Here is a 27,977-nt window from a genome sequence, read left to right on the forward strand (position 1 = left end):
TCATACCTCAATTTCCGTATGAGTTTTATCTCCCAAAAGAGCGACAAAACATATCTTGAGCCCAATTCATTGTACACCTCATCTAAATATAAAGTTATTGCGAAATGACGACAACCGAAAAAATTACACGCTTTTTGTGCTATATTAATTTTTTTTATCATACTTTTTTAGAAGTTGTTCTGACCAAAAAAAACCGGGTATTGTGTCTTGCCGTTCTGTTTTCATTTGCTAAGAAGAATTCGGTGCTGGAGCAATGCTAAAAGTTCTGCTTGTATAGAGCAAATAGAACTCTGGGAGATATAAAACATGACGATATATTGAATTGAGAGTGGGGAAGACTGAGGTATATAATGAGAGAGGCAAGTGGCTCAAGATATTTGTCCGTCGCGAGCATTGGAGTGTAACAAGTGGTTTAAGATTTTTCCTCAACTGACCACAAGAGGCTTCCACCACCCAGTGCTTCTGTGGCTTGCCCAGGTGAAAGAAGAGGAGAAAAGTGTACAAAATCGTGCCTCAAAAAGATCTATTTGCAATAAGATCAATCCAACCGGAAGGAAGGTTAGTTGTGTAGTGTTTAGTGCTTATAGTCCTTTAAGTTTATCCCAGGGGGTGGCTTCCTTTGAGATTAAATCGAATTTACGGGAAAATACACTGTGGGTGTTGTAGAAATTGTTTAATTATCCATCATTTGAAGTATTATGCTGGGTGCAGACTGTTGGGCTATGAGATGATCTGGTGCAATTATCAATTGTTTGCTAAGCACTCATTACATATTTGATTATCAATTTTACGCAATGTACCAGGAGCTCAATTGCAGCCTGTCTCAAGATAAATATCGACAGTAATCTATCTTAGAAGTGCACTTAAGCTATAAAGTACATTCTTGTCAACATGTTGCAACTTCAGCAGCTGAAGATTCTCCATTCCTAATCCCAAAGATAAACCTACAAATTACGCTATAACTCTACCTCAACAAAAACCTCCTAAACTACCGTCAATGATAATTTTTCCTCTCTATGAATTATCGCAACACAAAAAGTACTAATACTCGTCGTTTCCATCATTTAGTGTCGTACACAAAATTTTGACGGCTATTTTTCAGAGCAAGTTTCTCGTTCAAAAGTTTTTCATAAATAGATCGCAACTCTTTCCTCTTCTGTTTAAAGATTTCTAAAATGTGTTGATAAAATTTTTAATTTGCGAAAAAGGATTGTACTAATATTCAGTGTGTAAAATGTGCAATTTCTGTCAGATTTATCAGTTAGAGGGTTTTAGAACAAGGAAAAGTGATAAAGTCGCAAGTGCTAAAACTGTAGTTAAGTGTAAAATTTTCTTAGGTGTACTTGAAGGAGAAAATATCGTATTACAGAGCTTTAAAGGAAATAAAATCTGTGAAGTTCTAAAAGAAACACATGTGCTAAAATTGTCTAACTCCCAGAGAAAGTGTTACAGTGTATTGGAAAAAATGGAGGGAATAAATTAGTGATGTACTAAACTAAAGTCTGAAAAAGCAAATGAAGTACTAAAAAATCAAACTGAAAAATTCTTACGTCAGGAAGAAAATCGCAGTGATTTAGAACAACGCATAAGAGGGGATAGATTGCATTAGGTACGAAACAAAAAGGAATAATAGTCAAGTAATATTAATAAAAATAATATTAATTTATTGAATAATGCCATAAGGACTATACAGTGCTAAGGTACTGAATGACGATAGGTACGCTGAGAGAAATCCGAAAAAGTTAAAATAACATTCCGGAAATGTTAATATTACCATGCAGTATTGATCCAAAATCGGTGTAAATATTACCCTTTTTAGGTGTATTGGGTCTTGAAGTTACCCTTTTTCATGTTAATTTTACCCTTAAAGAGGTGTAAAATTAACAATAAAAATGTTGATATATTTTTACACCTAAAAAGTGTTAAAGTTATGAGGAAAAAAAGTTAATCGCACCCTCTTTTTTTCTCAGTGTAGTACTAAAAGAATAGTCAAGTACCGAAATTACTTCCGAGAGAGAGTCACAAAACTAGAACAAGATCAGAGTATAAACTATTTGAAGTGCTAAATAAACGTCATGTGTGTAAGTTTCTAACTTCTGCTTTAAAGGGTACAATTCTTTAGAACAATGGGAAGGGCTAAATTCCGTCAAGTACTAATAATAATTTATTGATTAATGCCATATGAACTATACAATACTAAAGTACTAAAGGAATAATCGAGTACTACAATTACCTCCGAGAGAAAGTCACAAAGCTTAGAACAAGAGCAGAGAATAAGCTATTTGAAGTACTAAAATATAATCATGTGTATACATTTCTAACCTTTGTGTAAAAAACACAGTGTTTTAGAACAATGTGAGGGGACAAACTCTATGAAGCACTAAAAAATAGACAAGTGGGAGTTTTTTTTTCGAGAGAAAAAGTTACAGCATTTTAGAACAAAAGGAATGCATAAACGCTTTGAAATACTAAAAAGTAGTTAAGTGCATATTTCTTTTAAAATTCCAAGATATATGTTTACATCGAGTTTTAGAATAAGGAAGGGGAATAAACTTCATGATGTACTAAAATATCATAATCAAAATAATAATCAAGAATTGAAATTTTGAAGCTTCAGAAGAAAAATTCACAGAGTTTTGCCTTATTGAAACATTAACTGAACGTTTTAAATTCAAGATCGTTTCGTTCACTTTAATTTCATTTTTTTTAAAAATATTTCAGTGTTTTTTTTCACATTATTTTCCCATTTTCTTTATGATGCTTTTTAAACGTGAATAATAATAGTGCAAGACAGTAAAATAGTTATGCATTTTTTGGACTTCTTAGTAATATAAATGAAAGAGCTTATAATAATTAATAGATTTTTAGAGGAACGTAAGATGATCTGTTTCTTGAAAATGCAGGTTACCCTGAAGCAACAGAATTTTTATAACCTCGCTTTTAATAATTTTTTTGAACACTCTTTTAAAAGGAATATTATCTCACTTTATTAAAGTAATTTACTCTAATGAGACTTTAGAAACAATATGCTTTCCAGAACGTGAAGAGTGGGATTATTAAAAAATCAACAATATTTGCAAACAACACTATGTGATGAAAACGACGGAATTTATCCGTCTAATTCTACCTAGCCAAAAGAATTCGTTCCAGAACTCACTTATTACAGGCTCCGATGGTGTATAGAATTATCTCGTGACATTGGTGGTATATTTTTTTCTTGCCTCACTGAAGAAGCATTCTAACATTACGCTAAAAACCTCCACTATATAGATATCTCCTATAAGCAACTGTGAGTACACGAAAGAGTACTTCAAAGGTAATAATTATTTATGTTTAATTTCTGTGATGGAATTGTAATAAGCTACCTCTTTATCTGCCAACGTTGTCTCTGACACAGAAAACTATTAGCATTCCCATGGGGTTCTCATCAACCCGTATTTAATTACTTTAGCAAAAAGCACGTTTTTCAAATGTTCAGAAAAATTTGCAAACAACCTCTACTATGCACTAATCTACATTCCCCATGTGAGATGTGCACCGTTTCAGAATTGTTTACGCGTAGGTTTTTTTTTAAAAACTTTTGCAGAGTCAGTGAAGAAGAAAGAATTTAGCATTTAACTTTTTTCTTGGCCAGATTAATTTCAGAATGATCAACAGTACTTTTGAAAAGTTGTAATGAACATTAATAAACTCCATGAGATTTGTTCCGCAAACATACGTTGAATGAAAGGGGTTGATAATTGCTGTTTGTGGAGCCCTTTGGGGTTGGGAGTGTTTAGTAATTTATTAATTTAATAAATTTAATTAATAATTGTAGGTAATCGAAGTTATTTTGTTGCCAATAATTGTTGAAAAATGAAAAACATCAGTGCAAGCTTTAAGAAATCTATTTGTTTGACGACTAGATGGCGCTCAGATGAACTGAGAATGTTTAGAACAGACCTGTGCTCGTTAAAAGTCGTGTAATATCAGAAATTTTGTGTTGATAATTTTAATGGAAATTACAGATAGCCATACTGGTAACACCACTAAGAGAAATCCGAAAAAGTTAAAATAACATTCCGGAAGTGTTAATTTTACCCTGCAGTATTGATCCGAAAACGGTGTAAATATCACCCTTTTTAGGTGTATTATGGGTTAAAGTTACCCTTCTCTCATGTTGATTTTACCCTTAAATGGTGTAAAATTAACATTAAAAATGTTGTTATATTTTTACACCCAAAAAGTGTTAAAGTAATGACGAATAAAAGTTAATCGCAGCCTTTTTTTCTCAGTGAATAATCCCGCCCATTCACGGTGCCATGATAATTTTTTTTTTGCGCCAAAAAGACATAACAGAAATAAAAACTCATATAGAAAGATATTGTCTTCTTGGTGTCTTTGTCGGAACACGGATAGCTGTTTGCTACACGTTTACTTGAATCTTGCAGAAATACAAGGAAATTAAGTGCAAATATCACTTCAAATGCAAAGTTCTTATAAATCGCGCACAATTCAACTCGAGAGAGAGAGATACAGATACAAATACCTCACTTGACAAATGTCTGGCGGCGCTGCGGTTGCAAAAAATCTCTAAAATGCCACAAAATATTTTCTTCTCTATTTTATCCTTATTAGCAGGTCGTGTCCCTTCTTGTGATATGTACTTTTGCATTCCTTATTAACCAAAATAGTGTTGTGCAAAAGGATTTCTCTCAAACCTATCCTGAATTTTGAGACAGCTAAAAAAAATATGAGTCTTCCAGCTCCAAATTTCATCCCAATGTTTTTGTTGTAATATTGACAATTATTCACAATTATAACCAAAATAACTGTATTCAACTAAATTATCAAAAGGATTTTCTTGTGGAAATGACTTAACTCTAAGGAATTAAACAATTTTCACATTAAAAAACCTCTCATTTTCTCTACGTGAATTTTCGCGGCATTTCGAAGAATGACAACAGACACCACCAAATTCACTTCGGTTTTTCTTTTAGCTCAGATCTGTGAGAAGTTCACTTTTAAAATTGTTTGGTTTGAATTCGGAAATTTATCTACAGGGATCCCGATCAAAATACCGAAAGTCAAAATCACGAATGTCAAAATTCCGAATTGGATAAAATCGCTAAAGCCAAAATCTCGAATTTTTAAAAGTGTCAAAGCTATTCCAACGATTACACGATTGATTTAATGAATATGAATTATCTACGTAAATATGTTTATTTAAATAGCTAACCTTAAGTCAAATATTTTTTGAAAAACATATGTTAAGTTCACTTAAGGAATAGTATTCGAAGCCGGAGTCTGTGCAAAACCTGAAAGACTTCCAAGCAAGCAATTTGGATGACAAGACTGCAGTGATGTACATGCACAATTTTTCTTGGACTCGTTTGGTGCTTTATACACGGTTATCGATTGTGTCATGGCTAAAAAAGTGTCTTGGCTAAGAAGTTTTAACTTTTGACTATTAACGTCTTATAGTTCTCAATCATATAACTTCTGGGAATTATCAGAATGATAAATTAATCTACAAATCCAAATAAAACAAAATTTTCACAACTGCCTTATCAATCATCAAATTCGTGACTCAGAAAACCTTACTGAGGTTCCCCTTAATTTATTCTGTTCATGAAAAAAAAATCGTAAAAAATAGAATTTTCCCATTGAGATGAATTTCTGAGTGAATAAAAAATCATTAGGGATTGAGAAGATGCCGGTGAATCAAATGCCTCACCTCGCACAAACTCATCTGCAAAGTGATGGAAAAGCAATTAAAATTACAATTAACTTAGTATATGATTTTTTGTGAGTGATATCATCTGATGCATTTCCAGCAAATAAAAATGCATCAAAGGGAAGATTACAGAGGAGTTTTCCGAGGACACAGAGACAGAGAGAGGAAAAAAATGTATGTGAAATGCAATTATTGCAATATAAAATTTTCTCATTGATGTGAGAATAATTAATTGATTTGCATTGAAATGACAAACGGCTGTGCAAGCAAATTGCATCAAAAGGGGCGGTCGATGGAAAGTTCTTTTGATCTTCCGGTGAGCCAAATAGTTTCACCCTTATGCTTGTATGTTACGGAATTATTTATAGAACAATTTCCATCACCAAGCTTCTGGCCCTGCTGATGGGACTATCGAAGTTTGTGGGAGTTTTTTGGGAAATTTTGAAAGTGAAGCAGATGGTGCTTTATTTTGGGGATTGGGAATTATTCAGTATGATTGACAGGGAATATGGGGCTGTGAAGTATTCATTTCCGGCGACACTAAATGACAAGATGGTCCAGAAACCATCGAATTTATTGGACTTAATTCACCAACAAAGATCTACCCAAGTAAAGGCACAATGTGAGATTAATTCTGGGTGGGAAGGCGTGGGCTGGGAATCTCTCAACAAAATCACATGAGAGACCAATTTCTGGCTACAAGATTTTTTGGATGACACCATCTTCTGGAGATTTCTGCACAGACTATTTGGGACAGGCACCCACTGAGAGAAGAAAATAGTTGATTTGAAAAATATTTGTTAAACGATTTATTTATGGAAGAATGACGTATTGTCGTTTAGATCAGCAATAGCCGTAATTTACTCGTCAGCTAAATGAACAATTTTTATACAATGAGCGAAATTCAAATAGGGACGTTCACAAAATAATGGTTGGACATCATTTTCAACTAAGTTTTCTCTCGGCTTAAGTCGTAAGTGTGTCTAGGACGGTGGCAGCCAAAATCCCGAATTTTTAAAATCCTGGAAGGGATGAAATTATATGGAGGAAAATTTTTAGAATAATTTCCCGAGACACATAAGATTTCTCTTTGCCTCCAGCAAGCGCGAGTGCAATCGTGGGAGTAGCTATGACACTTTTAAGAATTTAGGATTTTGGCTTTCGGGATTTTGACCGGGACCCGTTTAATACCCTAGACACACTTACGACTAAAGTCCAGAGACGATTAAGCTAGTTCATAGCCAAGTCAGTTCCTGACACACTACAAATGAGGATTAGCATTCACTGGTATCCACAAAACATAACTTTCCTGCACTAGTAGTCCTTTGAATATGAAAATACTTTTAAATTTACTTCACAATTCACGTATAACAACAAGAATTATTCACTAGATTCGCCAAAATTGGCTTAAGTCGCGAGTTAGCTTCCACCTCACAAATAATTGTAATTAAAAATAATTACAATAATTATAATAATGTGTACTGAGACATGATATTACAAATATTTTCATTTTCAGAGGAGTATTAGTGCATTTCAGTAGAAATATCTGCATAAAAACCCATGAAAGTTATGTTTAGTGAGTGCCAGAAAATGTTAAGCCTCGTTTGTAGTGTGTCAGGAGCTGACTTGGCTATAAAGGAGCTTAGTCGTCTCTGGACTTTAGTCGTAAGTGTGTCCAGGACATAAGGCATTAGGCTTGATGCCTAACCTCAAGAGAAATACGAGAAATACGGTAAAAAAATTATTTCTTAGTCCACAAATGCATCTTAAAAGTAATATTTCCTGATAGAATAAGATTAAAAAAAAAACAGAAAAGGCAGATTAAAGAGTCATAAAGGTTTAGATAACCCTTCGTATGTCTTCACTGGGTAGATCGTATTGATCATAAATAATTTATAGTTCTAATAAACAGTTAATTTGGATAAATTATAAATTAGTTAAAGTTTACGACAAATGAGTCATATATTATTAATGATAATTGTTAATAAACTATTCATAAATTAATAATAATTGGTGGATCTTACTAGAGTTAGATCTTGTATTCCAGTTATCTTTAAATATGATCAGTAAGAAACGATTTGTTATTTTAATAAAACCTTAATTATACTTACAAACAATTAATATATATACTTTTATTAAGTAAAGCGGAACTATGATGAAAGATTTATAACAAAATGTCTTTTAAATGTACAATTTACATATAAATGTTAACATTGAATGAATTGTTAATGCAATTTAGGATTACTCGTGAGTTGATTAGTCAATTTGTCAATTAAGAAATTAATTTTTTTAAAGATTTATTTAAGATTCTTAGGAAAATATTTTATTCGGAAAGGCAATACCTAAGTAAAGGGTTGACAAAGTGTTTTAGCTTTGCAAAGTGCTCGAATTTACAACAAAGAGCGCTCAGTGAATTGTATTTCCTTAAGGGTTTTCTGAGTTAAATCTTATTAAACTTAAGTTTAAAAAATTTGAGTTGTGACAGAAAAATAGGTAATATTTGCAAAAATATAAAAAGAAGAATATTAGAAGGGTATTACCAAGATTTAGCGCTACCTTATATTCGCTATGGTATTTTTGTAATTCCTTGTAAAAGTATTGTCATAATTATTCTTTTTCCCAAAAAAATCTAAATTTTTCGATCGGGAATAGTTTCTATTTCTAGTTTTTTAGATCATTCCCAATAAGCAAAACTTGGCCAAATCGACGAAATTAAATCGAAATCTATGAGTCTGTCGAGCGTATTTCGACAATATTTTGTCAAATTTTCGAATTGGTCAGAAAATGCTCTTTGGGTTTTCTACAGAAAACATACCGATGCATCAGAGTCAGAGTCAGAGTGTTACAGAATTTCCCTACTGGATTACCTATAAAAAATATGTGAAAATTAATGAAATACCCTAGACCAATTTTGATCTTATGTACTGGACACACTTGGAATTTAAGCCAAAAGACTGCTTAATGTAATTACAAATCAAAATAATAACCAGTGGGGGAATTCTGTAATTTTCGTGGCATTGTCACACGTGAGTTCGAAACCTGACAATGCCAATCGAGCTGTTTTTGTCATATCATATGAGTTCGAAAATGCAATTCATTGATTTTTTAATGAAATTCCTTTACTTGATGATTTTATGAAAATAAAGTACGACTTGGTTGATTTGTTTAACACAATTCATTGTCATTTGAATTGGCAGAAATCTCAAATATGTGACTTCTGACAATGCCACGAGAGCTCAAATGACAATGTCACGGCTACAAAATCGCATTTTCGAAAAAGCTCTCCTAAGATTCGAACCCAATTTGTCATATGGCATTGCCAGAGCGTTACAGAATTCCCCTCTAGATTTCATTTCTATCAATTTCTGACTACTCCGTCTTTCGGCTTAAATCGAAAAATGGCTTAGTTAGTGGGAAAATGTTGGGAATTTAGTCAAATCATTATTTTGATTATAATTACGTTAAGCCGTCTCTCGGCTTAAGTCGTAAGCGAGTTTAAGGAATCACCGTTGTAGCTCCGTTTTAGTTCTTTTCACCGTTTAATCTCCAGAACGGTGACAAACTAAAAAAAAACAAAGATGATTGACTATAGTGCCTTTTCTTTGAGTTCGAGCAATAAATAGCACGATAATCAAATAGTAATAATGACTAAAGATTAATAACAGATTATGAAAATTAGGTAAATTCAACAAACATTAGTAGCTGGGATAAATTTTTAGCAAATAATCTAATTATTTCTAAAGGTATTTGTAATTGAATGCAAAAATCTAAATGCTAATAAATTCATTGCATTTTTGATTTAACTAAAGTTTGTCCATTGTATTAATTTGTCTTTTCACTCTTTCTATGTATTTTATTATGCGAAAAAAAAAATCATCGAATGAATGGGATAAGAGATAGTGAAATATTTTGGCGCAATTTTCCGCCCTATCTGTTATTTATATCATCCATTTGGTAAATATTTCATTTGACTCTGCCATTGAGTGACACTGGCCCCATTCGGAAGCTGCCACGGACGGATTGAATTCACAATGGAGGTGACATAGATATTTGAGACTAATGCAGAGATAATAGTGATGCTGGGAGAAAAATGGACAGACTTATGTAATATGCATTTTGAGATTTTGATAGGACTTAATTGAGTGTTAATTTTTCACTGAACACTCTTCACAGTTGCTAATTGGATTTGTGCCAATATCCAATTCCCTACCATTTTGTCAGAGAGGATTTACGTGTGTTTTCGGACGCACTTCCAAAAGTCCCAGGTGATATTGGAGGGAGACTATTTTTACCTGAGTGACGAGTGGCAGTGGAGATTTTCCTCACCTTCGCGCACATTAATGAACCGGCTTAATTTAATTATGCTCTTTTTTGCTTCACCACTCTCAATTATTCAATGGAATGTTCATTTCCTCCTGACGTTTTCATGGAATTCCGGGAATGGTCTCATGGAAGGGTAGGGTATCTTGGGGATGTTGCAGTTTCAGAGGAAATTGATGGAATTTCGGTACCAATCAATTACCATTTAATTGCTCTTATTAGTCCTAAAAATAAAGAAGATCTTCTCGATTCTCATTAGAAGGAATTGTTCCGATAACAATGAGATTGATATAAATTCTCTTTTGAAGTCAGAAGACTCTAAAAGGAAATATCTAGTATTGTTTGCAAATTCAGTGAATCTTTAATCCTTTATGGATCATATGGAAACCTTCATAACATTGATTATCTGAATATGGTGATGTATCAATTGGTTTGGTAAATAAACTTTTAGGTTTAATGTGCGTGAGAATGTGGATTTAATTAGCCGCAAAGGTTGAACAAAGCTCTATGTATTGTTTTCAAACAAAGTGATACTTAATAAATTGTTGCACTAAAATTTAAGATATTTGTGGAAACTGAGGTTAATTGCGAATGGAGTTACTTAAATAGGAATAAACATTTTTGGACCAGTTAAAGATTTTAATCTTGGTCAGTAAACAGCTCAAAAATGATCAGTGATAACTTTAAATCATTACTTGTGACTTTGGGAAGTCCTATCTTCTTAATTCTTCCCTTAAATTTTTTTTTGAAATATTTTTTTTAATGAATTTTTTATAATGTCTTTTTAATTTGAATTCGAGGGTATTACATTTGTAGATTAATTAGAGAAATTTAGTGTTTTGTAAATAAATTTTTTTATGATGCTAAAAATAAATAAATAAATAACAAGTAAAAGAGAGACCCCAAAATGAATTGCTATTAGAGTAGGTTTACCAAATTTCGGACAGCTTTAAATTTCGACTACTTGGAGTGTAACTTCGGCCAAGCAATTAAATTGAGTAAATTTATGGATGTAATCTTCGAATAGCCAATTAAATTTATTTTTTGAATGTTTATTCTCTTAACAATGTATTAACACCAAAATAGTTAAAATTTTATAAACAAAAATAGACATTTTATGAGCGTCTCTCCAGTGAGGTAATGTATGCTATTTCGGCCACATCTTTGCTTCCTCAAAATTCTCATTTATTTTAGTTGCTTTTTTTTTTTAGTTGTAAAATGCCCAAAGAAAAGCATCGTCTCTATGTAAATGATGATGTGGTAAGGATCTTGGAAGAGTTTCGGAAACGTTGAAGTGACTCGACTTCTTTAGCTGAGTGCTTTATTGGAACTGATTACAATATTTGGCATAATTCTACTTTACAAATTTTGCTTACTCTAAGAAATTACAAATTGCTTAATTTATAAAATATTATTTAGGTGATACAGGGTGTATCACTACAACGTAAGTCAGGTATTCAGGATAAATTACAAGAAAGATCTCAAGAATTGTGGATCATGTAAATGTACTGAGCTAAATATTAAATTCGTTTCGTGTAACGGTTTTAAATTTTCTATCCGTTATTTTAGATTAAATGGTCACAGACAAGGTGGCAGAAATTGCACTCAAAGTAACCGGAATATTTTCCAAAGCAATGTCTATATTTTTATAAATTTTTCAATATTTTATGAATTTATTTAAAGAAAACAAAGATGATAAACTAATTTTCAAGATTCCAAACATCCTTCCCAAAAAAGTTACAAGAAATTTTAATATGTATTAAAACTATGACACTTCAAAGTATTTAGTTAGAACTTTGGTGCTTATTTGCAACTATGCTAAAATTTGGCACACTTACTTTAAGTGCAGAAAAAGACACATTTTATAATATTATTTCCTCGATGAGTCAAGATCAAGACACATAGCGGAATGTAAAGAATCCCCCCCATTCACAGCTGGAGTTTGATTCTCCTAAAATGTCTTGGATAAAAGGTATACAGAAATCTATTTGCACAAAAGGTCGTTAATGCTCGATGAGATTTATACTTAATTTCGAATTTTCAAACTGATATTCGTATAAGGTTAAAAAAATGTAAAATATCATATTAAGAAATTATTAAAAGTATTACTCAGTGATTATGAGGGAAATTGTAATGAAGCAAGAATTTCAGAGCATCATTACTTGATTTTTCTCATAAAAAAGTGAAAACTGATACTCGGGGAACTTCGAAATTCGAACAGGAAGTATTTCAGCCACCACGCGGACGAAACGAGAAGTAAAAATGTCTTTTCTTTGGTTTTCGAAACCGATCTTTGAATTTTTTGATCTTCAAACTGTGTGAAGTAAGTTTCAGGTAACACGATTATGTCTAGGGTAAGTGTGCCAAATTTCGGTATAGTTGCATACAATCGCCAAAGTTTCAAGTTTGAAATGTTATTTTTTTAATACAAATTGAATTTTTTTCTTACTTCCTTAGGAGTATTTGCTTGGAACCTTGTAGACAGTTTACTGTCTTTATTTTCTATAAAATCATTATTAATACATTTTAAAATGATTAAAAATGTAGACAGCATTGGTGGCTTATTCCGGCCACCTTGATTCTCGTAGTTCCTTGCCCTTCCGGAATTCTTCCAATGCCTTTTTCAGATCATCTTGCTCGTCGAAGCGTTATTTTTTGTTTTTTTTTGCATTGCATAATCTCTAGAGTATGTAAAAACTAAAAGTTCGTGGAAATGTGAGGAACAAATATGTGGCCGGAATTGCAAGTTGGCCGAAATTTGGTACACTTATCCTAAATGTTTTTACCTTTACACCTTCAAAGACTTCCTTTAACTAAATCAGAGATAATATAGAATATTACTGAAAAAAATATTTTAAAAAAAAACATTTTGTGTCAGGTTTGGGAAGGAAAATATCGGTATAATTGAAAACTAAATCTATTGCAATTTTTTACGATTTCCTCAATAAGATTTCTGAATTGATCCAATAGTTTTACATTTAATGTTAATTATTTCTTGAATTTTTACCGAGTTTCTATTACAAATTTTTTTAATGAAAATTTATGCGAAAAAAATTAAATTTGATAAAAAATTATAAAGTCATGATATTATGCATAATTTTAAGTCTTGTCTTTGGACGAATTTAGATCACAAATCAGAATAGTTATACCAGGAAATTTAGTGAGAATAGCCATGAGGTACAACTTTAGCAACTTTGTGCAATGTATAAATTTGGGAACAAAATGATTGAGATAAGCACTGTCGTTTCAACTAAGTTCTTACCTAAGTTGTACACAATTTAAGTCGCCCTGTAATATTTACCTACCTTCTAAATCTAATATCTATCTTTCATTGATAGATTTTTTTTTATATTGAAACTATTAAAATCCTCGAATGTTATGGATAAACCCAACAGCTGCAGCATCAGAAAAAAGTGTTATTCTTTAATTGTACCAGGTTTACATTGGTTGGTCCAGTTAGCCCATTTCCTGTCGTTCTAGGTCACTATCGAATCAACCTACAGAGCTCAACGATGCCTGGCGTGTTCAAGTACAAATTGGGAATCAATGAATTCTCATCAAATGGATCAAATTTGCTAAAGTCCCTTCTGGCAGAATTTACTGGAATTTTTTTGCTGAATCTCTTTGGAATTTTCTCCTGCCTCCATGGAACACCCACAATGATCTCATTCACATTTGGCCTGATTGTCTTCATGGTGGTTGCGGTGAGTGTTAGAATAATTGTGCTATCATCTCCCCCAATGAAAATTTGCGATTGGCGGGAACTGAATGGGTGAATTCGCAATGACCATTTGTGGATCCAATTGCATGGACATGAGCTTCATTGGGAGAAAAAATTCTACTTTATATTCATACAGTGCTATTCACAGAACCATATTTGAGTGAGAGAATTGCTGTTTGAGAATTGCAATAAAATCAAATCCATTCACCTGCTAACAGCTTCAGGTAAATGGTCACGATGGCGCGAATACAGAAGTTGCTCTTTCTCCAATGTTTTTCAAAAAAAAAAAAATATCCAATGAAGTTTTTGCCCAAACTCGTTCCTCCACTGACAGTGTCAGACAAATAAGTAATTGAAATTGGAAAAGTTAAATCTTGTCTTTGCCATAATTTAATTATTATTGTTGTCAAATGTGGCACAAAGTCGTTTGAAGATTTAATTGCATTCTGAGTTGCAGAGATCTCATCGGAGAAAAGATGCGGTGGATTAGTAAACATAGTTTAAGCTTACAATGTGCAAGTCACACAATGACTTACCTGAACCACTTTGATTGCTTTTGATGTTGGTAAAAAATACGTTGTTTTGGCTTTAACATTGCCATGATATGAATCATGACCTTACACTAGGAAAATTCCGCAACGGAATTTACGATTTAATAGCAAATATTTAGAAAATTTATATAGACATTGTATTTTTATAATAAATATTTAAAAATTCTCTAAATATTGTTTAAAATTTAAAAATTAAAATGAAATAACAAATATTAAATCATACACAGTAAAATAAGTATATTGAAAAAAATTTTTTTTTGAACGGCGGTCTGTGGTGCAATTGGTAAGAGTGTTCGGCTCTTGGGTGGTGTGATCCCCGATTTGACCGTCACTGTGAGTTCGAGTCCCATCTGGTGCAAATAATTATAGCATCTGAAGGGAAATATTTATACATTGTAAACCGAATAAAAAAGTAAATTGTAAACTGTACAACGTACAAAATAGGAATAAAAACCCGATATGGGAGACCGGGGCAGAATTAGTCAGGAAATGAAATTTTTCAATGAGTATAATTTGTAAGAAAAATGTTTGTAACAGGCTGATAAATATTTCAATGAATAGGAAGGGATGTGTTTTCTTCGAATATGTAGTAGTTTCTTCAATATTCATTCTAAGACCTTCTAAGACAGGCTATAACATCCCACTGTGTAATACCATGCTTGGCTAATTTTGACCCGGTCTCGTCTACATGAAAATAAATAAATAAAAATATCTTTTAAACAAACTAATGCTGATATTTACGACAAATGCTTTAGATATCGTTAACATGAATAAATAATAGATATCAGTGCAAAACAAGAAAATGATCAAATATAGTTTGGGTTATTGTCGTTGATTTACAATTTTTTATAAATAAATATAATTATTTACTTAATAAATTAACCAAAATTCCTTTTATTAGATCAATTTCCGCAGAAAAATTTATCTTTTTCGCATAGCGAAACCTATTGAAACTTTGGAGAGTTTCGTTGAGGTTTATATTTGAGTGTTTTGTTTACCTTGTCCTTTTCAATAGTATTAACACATGCATACCGCATGATGATCATTCAAATTTGAAAATGTTTCGGAGAATTATAAAAATAAATTTAAAATACCATACAATCAAGTCTAAGACTACATAATAAATTTTGCAAGAATCATTAATGTGAAAGGGATATTTCAATATTTCTTGGCATATGAATAATTAAATTGAATATATTACCAATTTTTTTAAAAAAAGAATTATGAAATTTTATATATATTAACCGAATAAAAAAATCCTGTTGCTAGTATATTACGAACATTTTTCAATAAAATTAAGAAAATTCTTTAAAATATTTTAAACATTTAATGAATTGTAGAACAGTATAACAATTTAAATTAAAAAAATTATAAAGAGTTAAATAAAAATACGAAAAACAAAAGTTTAAATCAAGAAATCTGAATTTTAGCTATACAAAAGGTTTTAAAAAATATATAAGTCTTCGTTAAGATTTTACGTTACATTTTATATTATTTTTAAAAATAACGTAAAAATTTGATGAAAGTATCACAATAGGTAGTTGCTTCGTTAAAATTTAGGTATTAAATTTATTTCGGGAGCATTTAAAGTATATTCACCGAATATTAATGAAATTCGTTATTACATTCTTAATATTTAACGAATATTGCAAAATGTTTATTTAAAACAACAAAGAATCAAATTACCATAATCAAAAATGTTTCAAAACTTAATTTCTGAGATTCTGAAAAATGCTGTTTTCGTTAAGTTTTTGCGTTGCATTTGTTATAAATATTTAAAATGCAGGTATGCAAATTTTTGATTGTAGTCTTGAAAATATTTAACAAATATTAAGCAAGAATTGGCTTCTCATTGAATTTTCATGTCTATTAAAAAAATTACTACAAGAGTTCTATAATAAAGCTTCGTGAGAATTTAACGAATATTGAACGAGTTATCAGATGTTACGTGTTGCGTCAAAATTATGTAAATTTTATAAAAATAATATTGATGTTTTGTAAATAGGTAATAGAAATCATATCATTGTTTAACTGTTTTGTTAACTATGACTAAAACGGCAAAATTTAAAGTTTCGTTAAAATTTTTAAAGTTTCGGAAAAAGAGATCATACTTTCTTATATTATAGAATTTATGAATATTATTTTATGATTGTCGTGTGCATTGAATCTTTAATCTGGAATAGTCTCAACTCGAAGTGCATTGCTGCAGCTGTTATAATACTGAAGTTATGGCAAGTTGTATGGTCATCTTGGCGTTTATGGTCAATGCCCTTTTCACCATCTTCGGGATAACTTTGTGCACAGAAGATGTTATTTCAGACAGAAGAGACACTCTGAATCTCCGTGAATTCAATTAAATTCCTCCTCTGCAATTGTTCCCTGAGATAGATTAGAATAGTCAACACAAGTTCTTCTCACCATTTTCTCCGTACATCCCTGAAATTCCCCCTTTTGCCCCTGCACCCCTAAAATAAATAATTAAAACACACTCCACAATATGTTGGTATTTCCTTCATCATCATCTGGTGTCTTTTCTATGGACCGGGGGCATCTCCTTCAGGTTCTCTTCCTCGCCTCAAATTCAATTCCCACTTGTGCACAAAACCAGAAGGCAGGAAGGGAAGCATGAGGAGAACCGGATAACCTTTCTCGGGCTGTTCTCTGCGCTCAAACCATTTCAAATTAATATTCTGTGCAAATAGCATTCATTTGTGTGCCACACGAGACCTGCTGGAATTTCCCGCCATGTAATCCCATGATGAATTTGACGCGAGGAAAGAGGTATCGCTCTTCCTAAAACTCATTTGAGGTGCATAATTCAATAATTTCGAGGTTAATTGCACCCGTCCAGACGATGCATCTCTCCTGATGAGCTCTGCACCTTCCACGACCTCGAGCGGATTTGTGAATGAATCCTCTCTTAACTCTTTCAGGCAAAACACAATAGAAAGGTGTTTTATCCCCGGGATTCACCAGACGAATTACCTGAGCATTCAATCTTATAGCTTAAGAGTTGATAAACCCGTACTTTACCACCTTGGATAATTACAATTTCTCAAGAGAGGGTGAAAATTCGTCGATTTTCGCCACACGAAAATTTTCACACTTCTTCTGTCTCAGCAGGGAAAATTGCAAGGGGCTGCAATGCTCTATTAATTTTTGAATTTATTTATTTATTTATTTCAGGATATTCTGTTATATGTATCGGAATTTTATTAAAACGTTTTCGATGGCTAATTTGAAATTACAGGAGCGTAACTACATTAATAAGTTTATTTTAGGTAGTACAGCTGTATAATTTATAGGCACAAGTTTTATGATTTTGAAATTTTATTAGCCTTAAATCTAAAACTTCAGTAGACTTCCAGTGGCTTAGAAAGCAACGTGATATTTAAATTCTAAAATTTTAATTCTTTTTGTAAATCTTAAAACGAATTTTAAAGAACTTACCTTTAAATCAAGCCGCTGTCAAGGTCTACGAATCGGTTAAAATCGGTTCCTAATATACTTGGAGTGTTTAGAATATTATCAATATTATCGTATCGTTTAGAATTGGTTTACAAAATCAGATATTGAATGTCAGAATCTTCGTAATGTTAGAATCTATTTTCGAAATCTCTAAAGTGTTTCGAAACGGGTTCTGAAATCTTTGAAAAGTTTGAAATCAGTTTTCAAAATTTTTCTGAATTTTGAAATGGTTTCTAAAATATTTAAAAAATAATGGATTGTCAACATTTTCAAAGGTCATTCTGCATAGGCCTTCAAAGTCTTTGAAGAGTTTAAAAATTAAATTGCCAATATATCTTAAGATTTAGAAGAGGCGGTCAATATATTAAAATGTTTACAAACACACGACGTAGTCCTCGAAGTCCGGCTACCAAAATTTTCGATGCGTAAGGAATGGCTGTAAAAATATTCGAAATGCTTGGAATCGCCTACCAATATTTTCCAAACGTAAGAACAACTGTCTGAACCTTAGAAGTGCTTAGATTTTCCTACCAAAATCTTCGAAGAGTTTAGAAACGTTATTCACAATCTTTGAAGTTTTCGGACTAACAGTCAAAATTATCGAAACGGCTACAATCACCTGCCAGAATATTCCAAACGACTGACAAAATCTTCGAAGAGGTTTAAAACGGTTTTCAAAATTTTCAAAGCATTTAGAATCGTCTGTCATAACCTTTGAAAAGTTTTAAATCTGTCGTCAGAATCTTTTAAGCGCTTAGAATCGCCTGCTAAAATATTCAAAGGTATTTAAAACATTCAAAATTCGAAGAGTTTCTAAATGATTGTCAGAATCTTTAAAGCACTCGAGTTAAAGCACTTTAAAGCACTCGAATTTCAAAACACTCGATGCGTTTCGAAACTATCATTAAAATCTTTTAAGCGATCAGAAGCGGCTGCCAAAATATTCGAAGTATTTAGAAGTGTCTTTGAAGAATTGTAAAACGGTTGTCAAAATATTCAACGCGTTTAGAATCGTCTGTCATAATCATCGAAGGATTTTCAAATTGTCGTCAGAATCTTTTAAGCGCTTAGAATTACCTGCTGAAATATTCAAAAGTATTTAAAATATTCAAAATTTTCGAAGCGTTTAGAAACGTCTGTCAAAACCTTCGAAGAGTTTCTGAATGACTTTCAAAATAAAGCGTATAGCCTGCCAAAACACTCGATGCGTTTTGAAACTGTCATCAAAATCTCTTAACGGATTAGAAGCGGCTGCCAAAATATTCGAAGCATTTAGAGATTTCTTCGAAGAGTTGTAAAACGGTTGTCTAAATATTCAATGCGTTTAGAGTAGCCTGTCATAATCATCGAAGGATTTTCAAATTGTCGCCAAAATCTTTTAAACGCTTAGAATTGCCTGCTGAAATATTCAAAGTATGCGAGATATTCAAAATTTTCGAAGCGTTTAGAAACGCCTGTCAAAACCTTCGAAGAGTTTCTAAATGATTGTCAAAATCTTTAAAGCGTTGAGAATCGCCTCGATGCGTTTCGAAACTGACATCAAAATCTTTTAAGCGATTAGAATTGGCTCCCAAAATATTCGAGGCGTTTAGAAATGTCCTCGAAGAGTTGTAAAACGTTGTCAAAATATTCAAGGAGTTGAAAATTTCCTGTCACAATCTTCGAAGAGTTTCGAAACTGTCATAAAAATCTTTTAAGCGCTGAGAATCGTCTGTAAAAATATTCAAAGCGTTTAGAAATGACTGTCAAAATCTTCAAAACATCTGTTAAAATATGCGAAGCATTTAGAAATGGTTATCAAAATTTTAGGACCGTTTAGAATAGCCTGTCAAAATCTTCGAAAACTTTAAAAACGACTGCCCAAATTTTCGAAGCTTTTAGGTACAACTCTCAAAATTTTCTAAGTGTTTAGAAATAACTGTTAGAATCTTGTACTAGCTTCAGATCAAAGACTTAGGCATATGGCTTGTCCGCTCTAATTTCTTACCAATCACGATTTTTTGGAAAAATTTAACTTATCATTAGATTATTAAAGATAAGTAACATATAGATTTTCAAAAAGCAATAAAATTGCTCGCTATTCAGGATTTTCAGACCTTTGGGAACTGGGCTAAACTTCTAGTCTGAACTGCCTTAGAAACGTTTAGAAAAGCTATTACAATCTTCAAAGTGTTTAGAATCGCCTGTCAAGATCTTCAAACCGTTTCGAATCACGTGTATACTCGATAACCCGTCAATATCATCAAAGCATTTTAACTAAATTGTTATAGCAAAAATTTTCAAAATGTTTAGAATACAAATTTTACAATTGGGACTTCACAAACAAATTATCAAGTCGGAAATGTGCTAATGACTGAGTTGATGTTAAATAAAATTAAGCGGTATTATAAACTCTGAGATGTATCACTCAAATGGAAAAATACTTATGAGTCAATTAAAGGTAGAAAATAAGACATAAAAAATTTATTAATTGTTTCTTAATAGCTTGTTTTGTGAAAACGTTTTTTCTTCAAACTTAACTTTACCACAATTTTTATTTCCTCAATTAGTATGCAACGTATTAATATTTATGACTAGACGATTTTTTTGTACCGCTCTGACTTAAAATTGTGAAGATTGCAAGAACTGAAGAGAAGTATTTTGTAAACAACAATTTAATTATGTCTTTTTTTCCAAGATTTATCTATTATTTAGAAAATAAATGTTCTTTCGACAGTGTCCTGTGCAAGATCTGCCAGTGACAGGACAAAGTCCAGCAATTACTCACCCCTTGGTCTTTTTTTTTGTGCAAAGTCACACTTTAAACTGCTTTCTCACTTAATTCCCCTTTAATTCCCAATGGCACGTGCTAATGAATTGTTCTGGAAGTAATCTATGTGTGTGAAGTCGCTGTCTGTCCAGCAGACAAATTGCACAAAAGACGAACAAATTCGCGAACCGTGTAATATAGCGTGAAAGACCAATGATGAAGTGCTAGATAAAAATTTATTGATCGGTGTCACTTTCTCACGATGAGCTTTCAGCCCAAAATGATGCACCATAAAATCACAAATTAGCCCCTATTTCCCAGTGAAGCAATCACAAATCACGAGATGTCCTTATCGCATTTAATTTTCTTTTTTTTGAGACTGATAAATCATAAAGTGTCGAAAGAGTTGCCCGAAATCATAATAAAATTTACCTCTTGAGCGGAAATTCGAGAAAAGAAATTACCCTTTATGGTATTGGTAACTACTTTTTTCTTATCAACTCCCACCATGCTTGATAAAATATAATAAATTCAGCTCATGTGGATCTCTGCAAAATTGGACATGATGTTGCGGGTGAGGCAAAAAAATGCCATCTAAACAATTTAATTAAATTGTAAGCTGGGAATTAGAGACAATTTTCCTTGTGCATGGTGGGATGGTTCATCTGGGTCATATCTCTAATTGGAACGTTTATTTATTTAAGTGTAGTGCATTTTAATTGCCCTGAATCAAATTTACTCAATCTAGAGTTGAAATTTATGCTTTCATGAAAATGAAGTGAGAAATTGCTTTCTCTCTGTAGTCTCTGGGGCACGTTTCTGGAGCTCACATCAATCCCGCTGTCACGGCAGGACTCTTGGCCGTTGGGAAAATCTCCTTTGTCAGGGCACTCCTCTACGTTATCTCTCAATGTGCAGGAGCAGTTGCTGGAACTGCCTGCCTCAAGGCTCTCGTACCCGAAGCCCAACAGAGCAATCTTGGCATGACCATGTTGGCCGAGAATATACTTCCAATGCAGGGATTGGGTCTGGAGTTCTTCCTGGGATTTGTTCTTGTCCTCACAGTTTTCGGTGTGATCGATGAGAACAAACCTGACTCAAAGTACTTGGCTCCTCTGGCCATTGGAATGACTGTGACCTTCGGGCACTTGGCTGGAATCAGGGTTAGTATCAAAATTGCTCAATGGAGAATTGCAACCATAAAATTTTTCCTAATCTTCAGTTCACAGGAGCCAGCATGAATCCCGCCAGGACTTTTGGATCAGCTGTTATATCGGGGATTTGGGATAATCATTGGGTGAGTTTATGACGTTTTTATCTAAGCTATTTTATTTTCCTCAGAGTATTGAGGTTTCACTTTAGCTGATTCATAAAGGAAAATTACTTGAAAATTACTTGAAAATATTTACACTGCTAGAAATGGTTGTTTGAAACCCCATTAAAGAAGTATCTAAATTCTACTTCATTGGTTTACTGATCTAAAGGAATTCTGGAGCGAAATATTCATTTACTTAATATGGTTTAGAAAATCATATGTTCATTTAAATTTTGAGATTAATCCAGATGGATCAGTAAGCTTTAAATCTTTGAACCAAATTTTAAAATTTGACTTGTGTTTCAGGCAAAAGAAGGGTCGAAGGAATACCTCCTCGACAGCGAACCCCTATTGACAGTTTTGTCGAAGTTTTTTTTTATTAATCTACGTTTTCTGATGAGGATAGGTGTTTAAATTTTGGATTCCAAATGGTACAGCAGGGTACCAAAAGGTCCTGACACGAGTTCTTAAAGTGTCAATAGGTGTTCCTTGCACCCTAATTTTATCTACGCAATATTTAGTACATTCCTTGAATTTCGTTTTGATTTTAGAATTAATCGTGAGGCTTTTAAAACGTTTAACCCTTTAACGACGAGACACTTTTTACGGACTGAAAATCAACAAGAAAAATTAAACTGAGAAACATAATCAATGATAAGCCTTACATCTAACCTTGGAAAGTATAACAGAGTTTCATTCGGTTTATTTTGTCCTTCTATGAACGATAGGGACCAAAATAGCCCAAAAATTTAAGTAATTTTTCTAACAATACCAATGAATAATATTTTTAGCTTTAATGAAAAATATTACGTATGAGTGTTGTAGTTTTCACTGCCAAAAGGGCTTTGCTTAAAAAAAATTGGAAGTATAAAAAATAAATAAAATCAATTATAAATTTGAGAATTTAAAAATTCGCCATTTTTGAGCTTAAATATTTACTACATAGCAAATAGCTAGAGACTTGCAAAAAATATTCTAGATTCCTTCAACCTTATACTTTACAATTATGTACGAATATTAGAAAAAATAACTTTAGGTAGTCAGGAAAAATTATTTTCTTGATGGGACACCGGTGTTCAAATCAATCGTCCTTAAAGGGTTAAATTTTGAAGGTAATTTACTTAAAATTATGAATTTTGTTAATAAATATTTTCTAAAATCTTAGGAGGGGGCGTAGGGCACCTTTGAATTGAGGTGGCTTTAAGATCGAGTCTTTTTACCCTATTTTAGAATGAAACTGATTGGTTTGTAGAGCTAAATTATAGCATTGTTTGGTCCAATTCCATTTGAAAATATAAGAAGAAGCCCTATTTCAAAACAGCCCCAATTCAAAGATATTGTCTTCCTCCCAGATCTCTCTTTAACATAAAATTAGAGTTTTTCGATGAAAATTTAAAAATAGAAAGAAGTTATTTAACGATTTAAAAATCAATTTTAGGCAAAGAGAAAGCACAGCGAATATACTTTCGCCTACAACCATCCTAGATGCTAATTCGACTCACTTCTGTAAAGATGTGGATTTTAACTGATTAAAAATATGGGAAAGTGGCGTACTTTTGAATTCCACGAACATTCAAAGTCCGGTTATCTCTTAATATTGAATGGAACTAGACCTTACCATAAAAAAATTAGCTCTATAAATTAAATATGAAGTAAAATTACATTTTGATAGGGCTCACTTCCACTCAAAAGCACAAGAAAAGACCCTTACTTCAAAGGTACCATAATTCAAAGCTATTTTTAACCCCCCCGCCTCCCCATAAAATTGTACTAGTCAAAATTAGTTCCATACTTACCAATTAAAGTAAACATTACTTCTACGAGACCCTATAGTAGTGCATTTATTAGAACTTACCGTAATATTGTTCTAATTATAATTACAAGAATTTTATTTAGAAAAATAATCCAAAAAATTAGCTTGAATAAGAAGACTAGGTCCTTAATGAATAGTGACTAAATTACTAGTAGAACAAAGCGGAAATAGAATAATATTTAATATTTGATTTTGCTTACTCTAGTTAAAAGCCTGAATTGTGAGATTAAGATTCGAATAAATAATAAAATCAAATAAAAAATATCGATAGTTGATTTCATATTAAAATTGATCTATTAGATTTTAATATGAATGAGTGTTATAGTTTAAGATTTTCGTTTTAATATTATATTTAAATAAGAAAAGGAAATTAAAAATTGTTTATAATAGTCTTTCAGTTTGTTAAAAGTGTTGTAAATTTGTGAAATTACTTTTATTTAAACATTAATTCACTTCCTTTTTCTAAAAAACTCAAATCGCTAACAATCTTTCTCATTGATTTAAAAAAAAATCAAGTTGAGAATGCTCATTCGTAATAATAATTCACATTATAGAGCTATTAGATTAAAATCGTTATGGAACATTTAATACAACGCCGTTAATACTAATTTATGAGTGATAAAAAATTTAATATTTGTTGGAATGTTGATAAATTATAACTTTAATTGTTAAACTTTTGATTAATAAGAGTGTTTTAAGTTCTTAAGAAATTAGATAAATAGAAATAAAATCTCACACGTGTTCTAAATTAAACTGAACTTCACTGTTTGAGTATCTTTGATAAGAGTAATAAAACTTGTTAGATGGTTCTTTAAGGATCCTAAAATAGATCTTTACATGCATATGAACATCTTTAATTCTTTCGAAAATTTAAGGACTTAACGGAAGTCCATCAAATTTCGGACAGGTTGCATGAAAATATCAATGTCATAACTTTGAAATGAAGAGGAAGTGCTTATAATTTGGGACAGGGTAGACAAAAGCATCAATATTCTAAGTTTGAAGTGCAACATTTTTTAATAAAAATTCAAGTTTTTTGTAAATTTCATTTTAGAAGTGTTGTTTAAAATCTTTAAAAATAGTATATGGTGTTTGCTATTTTAAGACTTAAATTTATTACATTTAAAATCGAATAAAAATATCGACATGAATTTGACTGTAATTTTGGACACTTTACTTAAAATTTTATACACTTACAAAAACTCTCCCAATAATTTATTAATTAGAATTATACCACTTTTCTAAGTCTTTTGAAGAAGTACTGCAGAATTTTGAGAACCAAAATCAATTCTTCAAAATAAAGAACATAACATCAGTGGTTAACCCCTGATAAAATTGTCCATTTTTTACATGAAAAATATAATACACAAAACAAATTTCAATTCAATTCAAATTTAGTGTAAAATGTCTTCTAAGAAAAGTAATTAGCTGGACTATACACTAGTCATTAAATATTCTAAGAAAATTCAATAATTTTAAAACAATTTATTCCTACAGTCCAACTTTACCCTCAAAGTACCCAAAATTACAAGGTGTCCCAAATTATGAGCACTTTTCCCTGATCTGAAGTCAAAGTGGGAAATTCGGTTTAATTTTCTGTTCTTCAATTTGACTTTATTTTGCCAATGTTTCGATCCCGGATGGGATCTCCTTCAGGGCCTAACGAAACGTTGGCAAAATAAAGTCAAATCGAAGAACAAAAAATTAGACCGAATTTCCCACTTTGACTTCAGCTTGTATACGTATACGGTCGAAATATAGCACTAGACTTTTCCCTAATATTTTTAATTCAAATTAATTTATTTTGCTACTTTTTCACAATTATTTATCGTTTTTGATTTGACAACTACAGATATTGGTTTGTGCGCACTATCGTACACATTTTTTCTCCAATTTTTTCTTTTTCAAGAAAATAAAGAAAAGTAAAAACTAATTGGCTTTTTAAGAGATGAAAACAGTGTCCGATATTGAAAACTGTCCGAAGTTTGGCATGACTTCTTTATACGAGTATCATAGTGTAGTCGAGATTTTCCACCTGATAGCGAAATAGAGCCCGGCTGATGGATTCCCTTCGCTGTTCACGGGAAATTCATATTTCCCGTCTCTCGCTCCAACCAAGGCCTTTTACTGGTGGTATAGTTCTGTTGTCCGCCGTGTGGGGGATTGTCTGACAGGCGATACTGTCAGTTAGTCGGTAACATGGCCTGGAAGAGTACGGATGGGGGCACAGATCTGGGTCGCTGTCGGGCAATTGGCCGCGATAAGCCTTGGTATCCTTAAGGAATCTTTCAGGGTAGATACCCGACTACAATAGCCCAGTGAATACCAAATTCAAACCGATTTCTATTCATCTGAAAATATATGTTTTTCAACTGAATTCTGCTAACTTTTAAAGGACACTCGCGAGGCACTGCCATTTCCATTATATCTGGTTAGTACTTTTTGTTCGATAACTGAATTTTTTTTTTGATGATCGATACAGGAAAAATATGCTGAACACGTTGCTTTTTTCAGGTGACTGTGCTCGCTTGAGTTCTAAATTTTCAATTTTAATTTTTTAAACTGTTCCAAAATATCCAAAGGATTTACGGTATAATAAATTGTAGCTGAAAAAGATTATTATTATAGATTTTTTTGCCGTTTTTCTTTTTGTAAATTTTCCTTTTTCTCGGTTTGTTTTGCTTGCCACGCATTTGTAAGAGGATTGTACTCTGTTTGTTGCGGTTTTTAAATAAAATTGAAAAATAGGGGAATGTAGGCATGATTCGCACAGAGTGAAAATTCAAACGATGTGAATTTTCTCTTTATTTGCAAAGAGCTGACTTACCATTCCTCATCTCGATTCATGAGCTTAATAATTAGGGTGAAAGGAACACCTATTGACACCTTAAGAAGTCGTGTCAGGACTTATTGACACCCTACTCTGCATACCATTTGGAATACGAAATTTAACATCTATCCTTATCAGAAAACGTAGACTAAAGAAAAAGCGTCATACTATTAACATTTTATTAGAAACTTTAAATAAATTTCAAGATTTTGACGGAAGTGTCAATAGGGGTTCCCTGTCGAAGATGTGTTCCTTCGACCCTATCTATCTTATGGCTAAGAAGTGACGAACTAGCTCTTTGTAAACAAAGAGAAATTTTGTGTTGTTTGAAGGTTCACTCTGTACGAACCATACCAATATTCCTCTAAATTGAAAAATAACCAAGAAAATCATACATTATGGCATACATTTTCAAAAAATCTTAAGAAAAGTGTCTTTTAGTTCATTGTATGTTCTTTGCATATTTAAAAAGAAGTTCTAGGAAATTAAACTATAGGCTTTGTAAGCTCCTGAGCTGAATAATTATAACGTGGGATTTTTTTTATTTTAGGATCTAGACGTGATTGGCATTTAGACTTAAGATCCTTGAAAGGTTGTTTAACAAGTTTTATCACTCTTATCAAAGATACTTACAGTATAAAGCACAGTGTTACAATTCTAATACGTAGCAAAAATTGTTTGAAATGACGATGTTTCAATGCAATAGCTCCATTACACTCCATTTCTAGCAGTGTTATATTGTTAAATTATTGAAAATGGTCATTTTCCACGCATTTTCCGAGAAAACCCCAAGAAATTCTATATAATTTTCTCACCATTATTGCCAAGACATCGTGAATAATGCTCCAAAGCTACAAATGACAATCACATCGCAATCCAATTAAAAGTGTTAATGCCTGTGGGCAAATGATGAGATTGCTTGTGGAATTCCAAGCGCTCTGATGCAATAACTTGCGTGATTCTGATAACATTGTTTTGTGTTTACTCTGCAGATTTACTGGGTTGGTCCAATTCTCGGTGGCGTAGGTGCGTCATTGCTGTACGTGCAGGCCTTTGTGGCCCCAGAGCCAGAGGTTGACCTAGCTGAGAGGTACAGGACTCATGCGGATGAGAAGGAGATGGCTAGGTTAGATGCAAAGCGAGATTTGGCCTAATGATGCCAAGGAAGATTTCTCCTCTCCGAGATCTCAAGCATCCACCTCTTCTGCCAAGACATCTCTGCCCCCTACTCTCATCCCAATTTGCGCCGGCTTTTTTTTTGCAGTGTAAATAGAATTATCTGCCCTTTATTTACTCTTTCACAAATTACAATTTATTATTTTTTTTAATGAGTCTGTGACTCAGTTTTCCGAGGCATTTGCGCGCGAAAATCAATAAAAAAGCGTTTATTTTTTTGGTAATTTTTTCAATTGTATTTTATTATTTCTCAACAGTATACACTTCTTAAAATGTATGTAATCATTAGCGAATATAACATACTGCATTTTAATAATA

At 32.3% G+C, this 27,977-nt stretch overlaps 1 protein-coding gene across 1 annotated transcript; it reads left to right on the plus strand.

The window, feature by feature from the left end:
• The first annotated feature begins 331 nt into the window (after window positions 1-331).
• Window positions 332-27,977, plus strand: LOC129809641 (aquaporin AQPAe.a). Its single transcript, XM_055859613.1, has 5 exons — window positions 332-558; window positions 13,517-13,740; window positions 21,329-21,688; window positions 21,748-21,822; window positions 27,476-27,977. Exons 2-5 carry the CDS (start codon window positions 13,549-13,551, stop codon window positions 27,635-27,637), a joined length of 789 nt encoding a protein of 262 aa, XP_055715588.1. The 5' UTR covers window positions 332-558; window positions 13,517-13,548; the 3' UTR covers window positions 27,638-27,977.

Source organism: Phlebotomus papatasi, chromosome 1 (genome assembly GCF_024763615.1).
Source record: "Phlebotomus papatasi isolate M1 chromosome 1, Ppap_2.1, whole genome shotgun sequence".
In the NCBI taxonomy this organism is placed as follows: Eukaryota; Metazoa; Arthropoda; class Insecta; order Diptera; family Psychodidae; genus Phlebotomus; species Phlebotomus papatasi.